The sequence below is a fragment of the Marmota marmota genome, unplaced genomic scaffold, assembly GCF_001458135.2.
Source record: "Marmota marmota marmota unplaced genomic scaffold, marMar, whole genome shotgun sequence".
Lineage (NCBI taxonomy): Eukaryota > Metazoa > Chordata > Mammalia > Rodentia > Sciuridae > Marmota > Marmota marmota.
The window spans coordinates 47,562,406-47,579,024 of NW_026000037.1; the positions used below are offsets into that span (position 1 = coordinate 47,562,406).

At 36.8% G+C, this 16,619-nt stretch overlaps 1 protein-coding gene across 1 annotated transcript in view; it reads right to left on the reverse strand.

The window, feature by feature from the left end:
* The window catches only part of Pla2r1 (phospholipase A2 receptor 1), a 120,645-nt gene that overhangs the window by 26,900 nt on the left and 77,126 nt on the right, over positions 1–16,619 (reverse strand). Inside the window, 7 exon segments of the mRNA XM_015479221.2 lie at positions 1,778–1,917; positions 3,664–3,767; positions 4,254–4,318; positions 9,678–9,835; positions 10,295–10,330; positions 11,030–11,162; positions 13,953–14,037. Of these exon segments, the coding sequence (XP_015334707.1) occupies positions 1,778–1,917; positions 3,664–3,767; positions 4,254–4,318; positions 9,678–9,835; positions 10,295–10,330; positions 11,030–11,162; positions 13,953–14,037 (721 nt within the window).

Here is a 16,619-nt window from a genome sequence, read left to right on the forward strand (position 1 = left end):
GTGTCACATGTTACGGCATGAACAAAACTTGAAGACATTATGCTAAGTGAAATATGCAAGTTAAAAAAAATATTGTATGCTTCCACTTATGTGAGGTATCTAAAATGGTCAAATCTATAGATTATAGAGCAGAATGGTGGTTGTCTGGGGACAGGGTGGTATGGGGGAAAAGAATAGGAAGTTATTGTTTAATGGGTGTAGAGTTTCAGTTCTGCAGGATCAAAAGAATTCGAAGATTCCTTGCACAACAATGTGAACGTACTTAACACCAGTGAACTGTTTACTTAAAAGTGTTTAAAATGGTAAATTCGGCGTTATATGTATTTTACCACAGAGTAAAAAAAAATTAAAATTAAGTCAGTGTCAAATATATAGAGGGTGCTCAATAATTGTGTAGAAAATCCAAGTGACTTCATTTCATGAATTAACAATGAGAGGAAAATCACAAAGAAGGAGAAAATGCCCTGCCAATCTGGAACACTCAGATTGAAAATTGGCTGTCCACAATTAAAGACCAATTTCATATTAGCATATGAAATTATGACACAGTTTGGGTTTTTTAATTCTCTAGGAGTTAAACAATTATAATTTGGGATGCATTTTAATTACTTCCACCTAAGGCCTATAAAGTTATTTTATTACAAAACATAAGGAGTGGAAGGAAAGTCTAGGCCTTAATTGAAGGCAGTATCAGAAATAATAAATCTGGTTTACAATATCCCCACTGGCGATTTTTTTTTCTTAAATTCAATTCTGCATGGAAGTATCAGCTTTATGAGGCTCAAGATGACATTGACCAAACTAAGTTATTAGTTCATCAATTCGCAGGTATATAGAGCTCTTTGCTGATTCCAGGCAGGGAAGACACAAAAGGAGAAGACAGAGTCTGGGTCCTCTGGAGTTCACAGCTCATTTGGAGCAGAGCCTAGACACATAGACAAGCAGGCACATGTGCACACATACGTGTGCACACATACACACTGCATATATACACATACACACTTGCACACACAATACACACACCACACATACACATACGTGCATCGCAGGTGATGAAACATTCAATACAGTGAAGGGCTGTCAAAAATAAGAACCAAACTGAGCATGCAATGAGGAGTGGTGTCAAGATTGTTTTTATCAAAGCCTTTTTAGTTGCAAAAGATCTGTTCCTAAGTGGAAAACTGTGGGAAGCCATTCTCACACGTGATTGGGCACCTCCCTGATTGGGTGTGAGGCGTTCTGGCCAAACTGTGTCAGAGCTAATCCCCACCCTCTCCAGGTGTGAGAGCCTGTCCGTGTGGGGGTGTGACTGACCATTGACCCTGAGACCAATCACTGACCCTGACCTTGGAATGCTGTCCCCCTCGACCTTCATTGGATGGAATTTTCCCCTGAATTTCTTGTTCCCCAATAAAAGGCCACTCCCTGGCGTGCCCTCTCTCTCTCCTGCTAGTCCTGAGTATGCCTTGCTGCCCCACCGGGTGGTTCGAGGTGGGAGCCAGAGGGAGGGCCGTCTCAGACCTGGTCAAAGAAAAAGGTAATTGAGTCTTGTGTGTTTATTTTGATCTTACTAGTTAACTTCTATGCTACGAACCTCTTGTATGAAACCAGTGTGCTGGTAGCGCGGTTGAGAAAACTTCTCCAATCTCTTGAAAGTTGGACAAAAGCAGTCCAGATCTGATGGATAACTCATGGCTTTTTAAAGTCACCCCAACTTTTTGAATACTTTCCGAAGTGAAAAGCTACAACAGAGGCAGCTCATTGAAAACAATTTTACCTTAGAGTTAAAATATAGCCATCCTTTGGGACACGTTCCATGTTCTTTTGGTGTCTCTTTCTTCTTCTCAATGATCCAAAACTTGGTTCGCTTACAAATGCTAGGCATAGAGACTGAACAGTCTGCACTGCCCCAGAGTCCTGGAGGAGAGAGTGGGTTAGAAATGGCTCAGAAACAGTGGTGACTCTTTGTAGGTATCCTCCATGCTATGCAACTACTATGGTTTTCCAAAATATTTTAAATCTAGAAATGGAATTAAATTTAATTACTGACTATAATGACACCAGCTAACTGGGAAAGGTGCTAAATCAGTAATTCTTAAGAATGTAAAAATTTTTGCATGCAAAATAAATAAATAAATAAACGAAAGTAACTCAACTTAAAATCCCAGAACTGATTAAAGTTCTAAGAATATTTGACCTGGGTAGAATAATACTAATAGAGTAATATTTTTGTTTTCAGATATACAGCTTCAATGAACAGAAAAAAAAGATTCCAAAACAACAGATGATCATTTCCACTTTATTATTATTATTTTTAGAAAATTCAGGTTGAACATCCTCAATCCAAAAATCTGAAATCCAAAATAATGCTCAATAAGTTTCAGATTTTGAAGGATTTCAGATTTCAGATTTTTGATTTAGGGATGTTCACCTGGCATAACCTATTCAAATAACCCAAATCCATAAAACCCTGAAATCTTAAATACTTCTGGTCCCAAGCATTACATGTAAGGGTGCTCAACCTGTATAATAATTTAGAAAAATTAATTTAGGAACTTCTAAGAAATTAGTAGTTCTCTAGTATTGACCCTTCACAAAACCAGACTCATATAAACATGTCCACTGCAAGATACAACCTCAAGTCCTTAGCTTCCTGAAAACTGATTTTAAATGTAGGAGAGTTGTTTTCAGAATAAGTGTTATAGAGTGCATTTCATTAGCATTCAAGTAATAAATTCCAGAACAGGGCAGAATGCATGCAAATTGTAAGGGCAAGTTCAGGAGTCTAGTATCAGAAATATGAGCCAAAAAGATGCTGGCTTTAAAGTAGGGGCTGGAATGCTATTTTCAATGCAGATGAGCTGCTTGTTTCCCAGACTCAAAAAAATAGCCCTTTTCTGTAGGCTATTGTGACACCTGCTGGCAAAAGCAAGCTGATTAACCACAAGTTGTTTTCTTTTCCTAACTCTCTGCAGAGGCCCTCCCACTCAGGTTTGCTTTCCCTCTCCTGACATGGGTCCCAGGTTAGTTATGAATCTGTTAGATTCCAGGATATTGTGATCTTTAATTAGAAAGTGTGGGAGGAGACAGTGGACAAGCAACCCCAAAAGCTCTGTGCTGATGAAAATAAACCAGACTTCAGCATCAGTGTGCTTTTAAATCCAATTTGTAAACCCTTGCTCTCACAAAGCATGCTTAGTCAATGCCAGGTATTTAAAGAAAAGAAAAAAAAAAAAAAGCAAAAGAATGCCGAATTGAATCAAAATGTTTGCTAGGGAAAATAGAAGTAAATTTCATAGAGGTTCAAGTTCTGAACATCTTTAGATTGGATACAAGAAATAGATAAAACATGGTTCTACATTGAAATTTCATAGAGAAAACAGATTTGTCAAGCACATTTTTTTTTTTTAGCAGTCTCAATGGACCCATTTTTGGTGCTGTTTTGGCTCATGAGGAGGAACTTATCTAGATGTACATTATTTTCAAGGACACAAATACATAGATTAAATGGAAAGAATGTCATTAAGCCTTAAGATTATGACATTAAATACAGTCAACTGAAAAGTCACCAAATTCCTCACTGAACTGATATAATAAAAAAGGAGATTTCAAGCCTCCAGAGAAGTCTGTATTATAAACTGAATCAAGAATAAATACAATAACCTGTTATGGAAGAAATGAAGCCACATCTCTGGCTCTGATTATTCACAGATCTTTCTCTTTCTTTGTCCCAATTCTGGTATGTTATTGGTGATCCATCTCTCCAACTGTAGGAAAATTAAAAACTTTAAGGGCCTTTCATTTTACATCTTTAAGTATCATTAAGCTTTAAACAGTATTAACTCTTAACACCATTCTGGAGTTCTGGGGCATGGATTAAAGGTATAATATTTTGTTAAACTCAGAAAAATACTATTGTACAGCAAAGCACTTATAGTTAACAATATTGTATCACATAAATATTTTCTAAGAGGGTAGATTTTATTTTAACTGTTCTTATCACAAAAATAAGCAAAGAAATAGGGCAGGACAAAACTTTTTAAGGTGTGAATATGTTTATGGCATAGAATGGGGTAATGGTTTCATGGGTGTAGACTTCAAAAAATATGTCGTTGTCTAGGGAAATGAAAATTTATAAGTTAAAGATAATGTTTGAAGGTTGTTTAACAAATTGATCGCTAAGATCTAGTCTAATCATTTTGTGCATAAAACTTGTCAAACAAAAGTAAGTGCAAATTAATCTAGGTTCATACTGAAATTCATCGTTGGCTCTTTCTTCTTGAAGTCCAATCCACCAATTTGCACCATACTTTGATAGCTATTGAAAACAAAACAAAACAAAAAAATAAAGAAACTGTCAGCATTTATTCTCCTTGTTTTCCCTTTTCACCATTAAGATTAATGGAGTCGCGGCTAATAGCTTTCTAATCTTGAATACTTCACCCAATTATCTAAGAAAGAGGAACTAAGGCCTAGGATCTCGAGAAAGTCTGAAACTTCATTATTCTAAAATATTCTCCCCTCATTATGAAGGAAAATTGGAATCAAATATTGAAATCACTTTAGTTCCATACAACATGAAAACTAAATTTTCTAACTCTGTAAAAGGGATTTAAAGAGTTTATAAAAAGTAAAATAGAAGATGAATTCTTTTTCTGACTAAAAAAATTAGTGTTGTTTTCCTCTCAGTGAATTATAAAAGTTCATTGCAGATGTCACATTTATTTGAAAAACAATTCAAGATACAAAGACATCAATAGAATAAAGATTTTGAATTTTAGGTGTTAGTCTGATTGTTAAGCTTTAAACAGTATTAGCATTCAAATAGAGAGATAGAATACAGGACAAAAGAATACTACAGAATTCCAGTGTCTGACAACTAGAAAATTATCTTTATATGTTTTATTAATTTTATACCAGTTGTGATCCTTCAGTCTTAAGCACAAAAAGTATAAAATTGAAATATAATCTACATGCATGTGTGTATGCACACATAAACACACATTACAGCTGATATAATACTGGACTCATGACCTAGGGAATTATAATTTCTTCTTTATCCATAAGAAAGAAAGAGGGAGTTTCTCTGGGATCTCTGAGTCAGTATTTTTATGATGTATGTATTGTATGTTTGTGTTGAATTGGAACTTAATTTTCTATGCTAAAAATCTGTTAATTTGAAGACATATATATTTAAGTCTGCACTCGTTTCTTTTGTAAAGATGGAAATAAATTTTAAGATCTATTATTTTTCCGCATGAATTTCAGGTCATCATACAACAAAACCTAATAGCTTGCTAATATTCCAGTTTGTTAACAGGTATTTTTACTCCTTAAACAGTGTGGCTGTCTGCCATATCAGCAATTTGAGAATAATGCAAGGTGGAACAATTGTAATTTTGGATCCCTGAGGTGTCGTTTCGTGGACATGTTCCTACATGCTGAATTTAGATTCTCATTGTCAGACTTGGGAATGGGTCCATTGAGACTGGCTGGGAACTTAGTGGGAGAACCACAACAATTTCATTCCATTTAAAGAGGACTCCTGTGCCACGATAGCGCAAATCATGGCCTGATTGTTCACTCCCCCAATTAAGGATCTCTAAAGGGAAATGGTAACTATTGCATCTTAAGAGGCATATTGATTACCGCCTCAATTATGGTACAGTCATCTCCCACACAGCCCATCATGACCTGTTGTGATAAGGCACAAAGCTTCACAAGTTAGAAGATACCCAGACAGAAAAATCCCTGTGAAAAATGGATTTTTTGCATTTTAGCTTAGGTATAAGATCACGACAATAGAAACATTATTAATAAATGTGATATGATCATGAATTTTATAAGATCAATTGTGTTTTGTTTTACCTAGGTAACATCACATGGGAAGAGCTTACCAAAAAGATATAAAATACAACAGTCAATATATTTAATTTACTAAACTATATAAAGAGGAACAGCCTGTCACCTTTTAAAATGTTTCCATAGAAAATGGCAAAAACCAAGTTACCTTAAGGGCTTAAAATTAGATTTTGGAGGAGGACTAATGGATTTGATATATATTTGTAAGTATTTAGAAATAAAATTTAAAAATAATGATAATAGGGGCTGGGGCTGGGGCTCAGCAGTAGCGTACTTGGCTGGCATGTGTGAGGCACTGGGTTCAATTCTCAGCACCACATATAAATAAATAAAAATAAATAAATAAAGATCTATCAACAACTAAAAAAATAAAAAATAATGGTAATAGGTTGTTTTCATTTTGAAATGCAAATATTGTGTAATATAATATAAAAATGCAAATTTTGTGTTAATCATATAAAATATAATATAGCTAAGTGAACTGATGATAGGTGTTCATATCTAATAACTCTTAAGTGCTTTTTACCTAAGGCATTATCTAATTATCAAGAATACTCAACAAAGAAATACTCAAAATTCACTCTGATGGTGTCTGTGGCCTTCTATTATTCAAAATTTCAGAGAGAAAGCACTGGCTGATTTCTTCCACAAGATGGAAAGATTTTGTTAAAAAAATTTTTTTTCTTCAGATTTTAAAAACTGTATCCAGGTTTCTGGTACATAATTCTTTTATACTCCAACTAAACCTTTTTTTTTTTTTGCAGTTCTAATAATAACTATTCATAGGGAGGGAAGCTATATAAAACACATTCACAATTTAAAAAGCATTTAGTTAGTTACTCCAGTTTTTCCTACATTTATAAGATGGATGTGCCACAGAAGCAAGTGGCATGAACTCTATGAGTTTGGCTCCTATTCTTGAATAAAATAATTTCTCCTAGATTGACCCATTGCAGTAGGACATTCTTAGTTATGGGATTTCTTACTTATACATTAACAGATACCATTAATACCACCATCACCCCCACCAAGACAAAGTGGCCAACATAGCAGATATAATAATTGCTTGGAAATTTACAACTTTAATTTTTCTAATTTGATACTCTTTCCCCTTGGCCTCTGCTATAGGCTGAATGTTTGTGTTCCCCCAGATTTACAGGTTTTAAGCCTAATCCCCAAGGGCCTTTGGGAAGGTGAATGGGTAACAAGGGTGAAGTATTTATGAATGGGATTAGTGCCCTTTTCAAAGGGACCTCAGAGAGTGAACTCATCCCTTCTGTCATGTAAGGACACAGTGAGAAGACAGCTGTCTTTGGACAGGAAGCAGGTCCTCCTAAGACACTGAATTTGCCAGTGCCTGGATCTTAGATTCCCAGTCTCCAGGAATGTGAGAAATAAAATTTTGCTGTCTGTGAGTCTCCCTCCTTCAGTCTATGGTATTTTGTTATAATAGCTCAAACAGACAGAGACAGTCCTCGTTCTCCTTTCTTAGTCTCCACACTGTGTATCTTCCAATAATTTTCTTTTGTGGCACAGAAGGCTATACCCCTAAGGGCAGGTCACTTATAACACTGACAGGGCACTCTATATTCCCACAGGCATAGGTAGGGTTACAGTTTTGCTGAATAAGGCACTGCAAGGTTAGATCAGAGTCTTCAACTACATTTTGGCATTGGCTGTCACTTCTCAAACTGCTAAACCCATGGAGCCTTATATTCTCTTCTATGGGAGGTATTAACTTTGCTATCTCCACTGTCTTCCTACCTTCCCCAAATTAGGAGATGAATTAAGAGGCAAGACGAAGAGGGACAACCTACAGAAATACCCAGAAGAGGTCAGCTCTGTTGGAAAGAAGCCCTTCACTGTTCACATCTGAGACATAGCTGACAGTCACCTTTGGGAAGAGATTTTATAATGAGCATTTTAATATAGTGTAGATATTGTGCTTTTATTCACCCTGACCCTGCTGTCTGCTGTCACGGGCAGCATAGTGTAGGGTTTTTAAAAGATCTGGGTTCCTTTCCAAATGCCATGGTTTAGTTGCTATGTGTCCAAGTTGCTTAGCTTATTCCGAGTCTTAGCTTCCTCATCTGTAAAATATACTAATAATAGACTTTCCACAGAGGGCTTTTGGAAAGATTAAGTGGAATTAGATGTTAGAACTTAGCCCAGTGCCTGGCTCTGTTCAGTAAGTATTGCAAAATCACAGCTCCTTTTGGAACGTGTACTTTGCATGTGGTAGACTGGTTTTCAGCCATTCACCTGATTTCCTGTTATCGCCACCTACAGCCAGAGTCTGGTATCTGGCTAAAGAAAAAAATGAATTTTCTGACATTGTGGTATGTGATGTGTTGATATTGAACATGACAGTTTTGGTTGGAGTGTTCCATTTGTAGCAGTAAAGAGGTGGCAAAATAGCATATGATCCAATAGTGGGAGGGTGCTGGCAGTAGGGGTTGTTCTGCTACTGAGTCTATGTGGGACGGAGTGATTGTCACCTAATCTCTGTTTCTTGGCTTTTCCATCATAAGGAGGCAGAAGTCCCAACTTGCCTGTATCTTGCTGGCTGTATGTGTAACGCAAAGGATAAAGAAATGGAAAATCTCCATGAACTGTGGGAAAAGATATTTTCCTACAAGTTCATGCTTCATTTTAACCGTCAATTTACAAAGACATGAAAAGATTATTAAAAGAGTCGGGGAGATTATGAAATATGGTTAAATTAAAAAAAATGACTGGCTTTGCTTTCAAAGGTTTCTCAGGGGAAGTTAGGAGGGAGATTTTTCCTCCTTAGAGCTGCCAATTTACTTACTGCATTCTCATTTTTAGCATCTTATTTTATAATTCTGAAAAAAATTGGCAGATCAAGTATATATATTTATCATGTGTAACATGATGTTTTGAAGTATATGTGTGTGTATATATATATATATATATATATATATATATATATATATATAGTGTGTGTGTAGTATGTGTGTGTGTGTGTGTGTGTGTGTATCTCCAGCTTCTTTGAAAACTGAGACTGTCTCCTACATTTTTGTGTCATTTTTTTGTGTCAAATCTCACAGTGCCTGGAACATGCTCTATACTTAGAAACTCTTAACTGTAGACATGCACTGAAGACTATGCTATTCCTTGGAAGTTTATTTTATTGTTTATCAGGTCAGGTCTTGTATGTTCCTAGTTCCTCAAAAGATTCAGGCTGGTCTTTTATCTTAAGTGGAAACTGAAAACTGTAATTTTCTATATGTTGAATCTTTACAAATTTAAAAGTCATATATTCATGTAAGATTTGAAACATCAGAACTGTCATCCCTCCACCCAATCAGGCATTCCTCATCCTTCATTTGAGCTATATTTTCCTTCATTATATTTATCCACTTATGCTTTTCTAATGTATTATGTAATTCTGTTTACTTGTATTGATTATGATCTTTCATCCCAGACTAGATTATAAACTCCATAAAGGAAGGAATTTTGGTCAGTTTTAATCACTGATGGAATCTTAGTTCCTAGAGAGCTCTCAATAAATATGTGTTAAATAATCAGTGCACTTACAAAACAATAAACTTTACTTATTCACTAACGTTGCTAATAAAAATGATGAGATGTGAAATGATTAAGCAACATAGTAAATCTCTCTAGTATTTTCTCTTAATCTCTATAACTGGAAGAAAAACAATTCTCAAAAATCCATGGCTTTTACTGAAATTTAAATGAATGTCTGAAGTCAAATTAAAAAAGAAAAATCCTGTACAAGGACAGAAGAAGGTCCTAATGAGAAATTCTCAAGGTGAATTATATTCAAGTACCGCTCTTATTTTGCTGTGGATGAATTCTTGCTCATGTGCAGAATGAATTGTGAGAAGATCACTGCGCAGCCAGCCACAGACAAACTCAAAGGAGGACCACTCGGAGGCATAGGTATGAAAAAGGTACTCTGCATCCTGATAAAAGAGCCAGGGCGCATCTGAAAGAAAAATAAACCTGCAAATGGTGCCAAATCTGTTGAGGGTTATAATACACATGATTGACCTCAAATTTGTAATCTGGTCAGGGCATATGCAAACACACAAACACAATCACAGACATGCACACATATAAATAAATACATAATTTACTTTTTTTTTTGTTCTACATCATATAAGAAACTTATACTAGTATTTGAAGGTCAGGGGTGGATGATATTTTAAAATCATGTGTCATGAAAATGGAATTAAGTTATGATATTAGTCTTCAATCATATTTAATGATTTCAATTATTAATTAATCAATTAATTATTGACTTATTAATTTGAACAAATTAGCTCTAGATTTACATGAGAAAAGAGAGGCTCAATTGGAGGAAGGTGATAATATAATAAAGGTATATAATAGCACCTGGATAGTTTATAATTAGAGATTTGAGAAATGCCAAGGTAGTTCTTACCATACTGGTACAAGGGTGGAATCTTGGGTCTCACATCTGCAAAGTGAAAGCAAACCACCTTGACTGACCTTTCTTCACAGGTGTCTCTGACTCACTTCAGTCTATACATACTATAATTCACTTCACCTTAAAAAAAAATCATGTAAAAAACAGGTACTCTGTGTTGTCTGGAATATGGTCAGTTCAAGTTGCATCTTAAAAAGGAGGCTCCAGAGAATTTTCTTTCTTTTCTTTTTTTTCCCAGAGAGATTTCTGATTAAAGAAGAAAGGGCACGAATCTACTGCATGTTACATGCTGTGCTACGGGCTTCTACTTACTCATGGTCCAAGTAATCCTATTTTTTTTTATGGTTCTGGGGATTGAACCCAGGGCCTTGTGCATACAAGGCAAGCACTCTACCAACTGGGCTATATCCCAGCCCCAAGTAATCCTATTTGCTTGTAATTCAAAGTGACGTTTCTTTCCAACTGTACTTGCAATAATAAATATTCTGTAATATTGGCTGTTTGCCCTAATTCCCAGTGGACTAATGGCATACAGCACTGGTGGTTATCTTTCATCAGTTCCCTGTGATACATGCTTTACTAAAATAGTGCAACTTGCTCCATCATGTGGGCTGTTGGCATTGTGGTTCAGGGTGCTTTGATTTTGAATCTCTAGATCTCTTCACTAGGGGAAATGTTATACACATTATTAGTTCAAGCATAAAGTAAAAACCTTATTAATATTTTTACCTCTTGGGATTTTGCATATCCATTCACGGCGGGAACCACAGTGTGAGGGCAGCAATGTTTTATTTGCTTTATACACAGCACAATTTCTTGCATCTTCTTCAAAATAAATACTGTCTAAAAATGAAGAGACAACCTGCAGCAGATGAAGTTTGTTATTCCTTAATGATTGAAGTTTCAGAAGATCAAAGAAGAATTCCGTGCACATAATCATTATAGATTTCTAGAGGAAGCTTCAGAAATGTTTTCGTGTCGTTCTAGTTAAAGGTTGTTCCACATTTGTGAAGAACAAGCTAATTAGTGTTTAGCATGTTTTTTCTTAAAGATGCTTTTTCTTAAAAAGGGGGCATGCGACTCCTTTCTCCAGAAGGAAGAAATCTGGTGCAAGCTTTGTTCAGAGCTAGCACTATTTTCTAACTGGCAGGATTAGTCTCACCCTGGGATCCTGGGTAAACTTCTTAGAGGCACAAGAATGAGCCAGATCTGGGCATCACCTTTGATGTTGGTTCCTTTGTGTATATGCTAAGCTTTTAGTTTCTCATAACTAAATTCTAATCCACAGCTAGCTTTTCAGTCAGGAAACTACCAAAAATTTCCATGAGTGACCACATAGGTCATATAGCTCCATAATTCATAAAGATTTAGCCTTCTCAACTATTTAATGCTTATCTGACAGAAGAGTGGATGGATCACAAGTAAAATTGTGATAAAAAATTGGAAAAAGAAGGATGTGTGAAACCATTTATAGTCCTCCTCAAATATATACAGTCATGCAACAATTTATCTGACATAAATATATTTATCCACAGGTTCAGATAATGTTGTGAATTCATTCTGCCAGCAGGTGGTCATAGGACCTCAATCTATAGTTTCATGGCCTTTTTGTCATTGTTTTCTGAACCATAGTCTTTTCTCCTCTTATTACTAATGAATGTGTTTTAGTAAAACAAAATGAAGTATTCTCAACCTCTATGTAGCATGTTTGTTTGTTTTTATTTTTATTTTTTGGGGTACCAGGGATTGAACTTCACTTGACCACTGAACCACACATATCCCCAGCCCCATTGGTATTTCATTTAGAGACAGGATCTCACTGAAATGCTTAGCTTTTGCTGGGGCTGGCTTTGAACTTGCAATTCTCCTGCCTCAGCCTCCAGAGCTGCTAGGATTACAGGTGTGCACCACCACACCCGGTGCATGTTTGTTTTTTTAAGTGCTGTATTGACTTTAATGCTCCATTGTTTCTTGGCCTCAGTTTCTTCATTAACAAAATAGATGCAGCTGAGTGATCTCTAAGCTGTCTTCCCACTCTTGCTCCTGATATCTTTTCCAAAGAAGCAATGTTGGAGCAGAAATATTATTTTTGTTTTTTAACTAGCAAGCCTTTATCATTATTTTTGTTACCATTAGAAGCACAGATTTTTTTTTTTAAATAAATCCCTTCCTGGCTACAAATTTGAGTTTCATCTATGTAGTGGACTTTTCTCTATTGGTCTTTACTATTTCAAAGCTTGGCAGCTGATATTTTGCCAACTAGGAAATATCATAATATTGTGGCTCTGGAGTCAGACCACCTATATGCAAATCCTGACTCTCTTCTGCATTATTCTGGGCCACCCACTCATCATTTATTGCCCACTGCTGTGAGCCATTGTGGGGATGAAATGAGATCATGCAGGAGTGCATTCAGCTCAGTTCATGGAACACTGTGAAGGCTCAACAAACAGCAGAAGCATTAAAAATTCACTGCAGGCTCTTACTAGTCTCCCTGTTTCTCAGTTGAAACTGAATAACTTGATTTTGCACATGCCCTAAGATGGATCCATTTTGGTCTTGGATATTATATGCTTCAGTATTTCCATTGCCTTAGGGAAAATGTGAGAATTCCTCATTGTACCTGAAAAGAGAACTCAGTGGTGAGTTCTTTCTCTCTCCTTCACATAGGTTTGCAAATAATGAGGCTGAATGAACAGCTATACTTCCCCCCACCCACTTCTGGAACAATTTGTTCTACCTGAGATAGAGGTGATATTTCTAAGGCTGACATTTCTGTCCTTTTAGAGTAGTGTGTCAGTCAGCTTTTTGTTGCTGTGACCAAAGAATCCAACAAGAACAACTCAGAGAAGGGAAAATTTATTTTGGCTCTTGGTTTCAGAGATTTAGACCACAGTGGGCTGAATCCAGTGCTCTGAGCCCAAGGTGAGGCAGAAGAGCATGGTAGAGGATAGCTGCTCAGTCAGGATATAGCAACCAGGAAGCCAAGAAAGGGGAGGAGGGGAAAGGGCCACAGAAAAGACACACCCTTTCCAGAGTAGACCCCTAGTGACTCACCTCCTCTAGCCTTACCCTGCCTACCTCAATTACCCAATCAGTTCACTCAAAGAAGGATGGTCTGGTTAGGTTCCAGCTCTCATAATTTAATCATATCACCTCTGAATATTCCTGCATTAACACAGGAGCATTTGGGGGACACCTCATATCAAAACCATAACTGTGAGATAAACTAAAAACAGTTCTCCAAAATAGTCTCCTTTTCATTGTGACATGAACAAGGGTCCCATACTGACACAGGCCCTGTGCAGGCTAGGAGGGGTAGGGTAAAAGAAACCTGGCATTATTTTACAGAATTGTTGGTTTTCTACCAAATGACTCTTCACATAGGAAATGGTTTCAGAGGACTTTGGGGGGGGGGGATTTTGATTTCAGAATGAGACACTATAGGCAACCTTAGAACAATCTGGTTAGTGAAGGTTTTCCAGGACCTTAAAAAAATAATTCTTTTGGTACCATAGTCCAGTGCCGTGTGTCATAGGAGACAAGGGTCATTATTTCTAGGAATCATTTAGAAAACCGACCAAGTTTACCAAGTGGTTCCAGGGCCACTGTTTTGAATTCATCTCCTTTTGTCCAGTTTGGGAAGACTTACTGGAGTTCCATCAGACCACTCCCACGAACCAGCACTTAGTGGGTTTCTTTTATTAAATCCAATCCAGAACTGCCTTTCTTCTGTCCTAAGAAGAGAAGAAACAAAAACTTTGCCTTTCTGATCAAATGTACATTATGTAAAAGGTTCAAAAAGTCTTTTAAAATATTTATATGTGCAGGAAACAGCTGATGCTACTGGCAGGATTGAACCAATCAACACAAACTGATTGAATATTTTTAATGGCAAACCCTGTGCTACAAAATGAGCTGGGATAAGATTTAGAGTCATGTCCTATTTCTCTTGGTTTGTGTGGCTTGTTCACTGATGATGTGCAGATGGAGAAAAGTTAATGCATATTGAGGACATGGGGTTCTTATCAGAAATGGTGATGCCTCAGGATAATACATGAAAGCAGGTTGGGAAGAAATTTTGGAAAATATTTTTCCTAGAGGACTTTTTACTACTTTGCTCCATATACAACATTACTATTTATACTTCTATTCTGTGGTTTGATTTTGTTGCTCTTTTGTTAAATTTTCATGTATTCTCTTGAAAGTAAATCACATCATTTCCACTTGATAAAAGGTACACAGTAGGGTTTTTTTTTTTTTTTCAGATTACAACATAAATAATTCTGCAGCAAATCAGCCTGGGCCATGGTAGATTAACTTCAGCAGTCACCACTGGTTTAGATTTGGCAAGAAGCTCCTCAGAGAATAATCTTCCCTCCTATTAGGCAGAGTACAAATATGTCAAATCTCAGAGTACTCAATAAATCAAGCAATAAAGCCTAATTGTACAATGAACCATCTCACTAAGATAATTTTCTGAGAATAATTTTGAAGAATTAAAGATTTAAAAGATTCAGAAGTCATGGCAGATGCTTTATTTTCCTTAGTGCAGAGAAGCAAGCCTACTCTGAAGCATTGCTTCTCAAATACGTGAACTACTCTGCCTGAATGATACAAATTAAAGTCCAATGCAACTTAGAGAGTCTGAGCTGTGCCTGTCCAGTCAGTGTCCAGGTGACACGATGCAGTCAAGGTAGTGAGAAGGTGAGAATGACTGCCCTAAGGTTAAGTCAAGTCTATTAATCACCAAAATAGGCTGGAAACCCACACCTCTCTCCCCAGGCTGAGAATTTTTGTTTTCTTTCTTCACTGAATTCAGAGTTGTTCATTTTTCTTGCTATATACTTGCTCATAGAAGACAAGTTGATACTTATTTTCTCTCCATAAATTCCCTCACATTGTATAATTTGAAAATAAACACCATGCACATGATTTGACTGAATTCCCTTTGATAGTCTGGGCAAAAAATAAATAAAACATATATTATATAGTTTTTGTGATTAGATGCTGAAGATCAATGATTTGATAGATGCTTGGCATGAAATTCTACTAGAAATTATAAGTGTGAGAATTTATGTAAATAGAAATGACATAATGATATTTAATCTTAAGCTAGGAGGTCTTTTGCATGTGATTGTTTTATTTAGCAAACCTTGCCAAAATCAAAGGCAGAATATGCGAATATGTTTTGTAAGGAACTAAAGCAACAAACCATGGCATAATTTACCACCCCTCCCTTGTATCTGTGACCCCATACCTGGTTTAATAATCCAGTTTACCCAGCGGGGCACAGTGGCGCATGCCTGTGATCCCAGCAGCTGGGAGGCTGGGCAGGAGGATCACAAATTCAAAGCTAGCCTCCGCAATTTAGCAAGGCCCTAAGCAGCTTATAAAGACCCTGTCTCAAAATAAAAAAACCAAAAAGGCTGGGGATGTGGCTCAGTCATTAAGCACCCCTGGGTTCAATCTCTAGAAAAAAAATACAGTTAGCCACAAGTTTCTTAAATATTAGCCTCATTAAGTCTGAGTTGGCAGCTGTGATATGGAACCAGAGTGGTGATTGGCCAGGCTCTGGAACCACTGTCTCAAGTTAGCATTTCCTGTAGGGACTAGCAGTTTCGGTGGGATGTTAATAAGTGTTCTCAAAAAAAGGATTATAGGTGGGCACAGTGGCACCACATGTAATTCCATCTATTGGTGAGGCTTAGGTGGAGGATTGCAAGTTCAATGTCAGTCTGGGCAATTTAGTGGGAACCCTTCTGGAAATAAGAAAGTAAAAAGGGTTGGAGATGTATGCAGTTCAGTGGTATGTGTATGAGGTCTGGATTCAATCCTGGGTACCACACTAAAAAAAAAAAAAAAAAATTAACAAAGAAAGGGCTTCCTTCTAAAAGTCTTAAATAATAATATACACAGCAAATTTCCAAGTTTGCACATTGTTTTGCAATCATATTTAGCCACAAAATATCTTTTCCCCATGGAATACTATATGAAACTAAGTGGGGGAGGTTGTCAAAACTCTCAGCTTTAGGACCAAGAATGTGGTTCAGTGCTTACCAGCATGCCCAAGTCCCTGGGTTCAATCGCCAGAACCACAAATAATAATAAAATGGAAATTGTCTTTGTCCTGTACTTCTTTCCCATCAAAAACACAAAAAGAGGAGATGGGAAGATGGCGGCGAGGGGAGTGCATTACCCCCGTGTGCTGCTTCACTGTGTGGGAGTATGACAAGTCAGGACGGCTAAAGGATATCTTGTTAGGAATTTCCAGCAATAGTGGGGTGCTCCGGAACCTGGAGGAAGGATTTCCATCGCA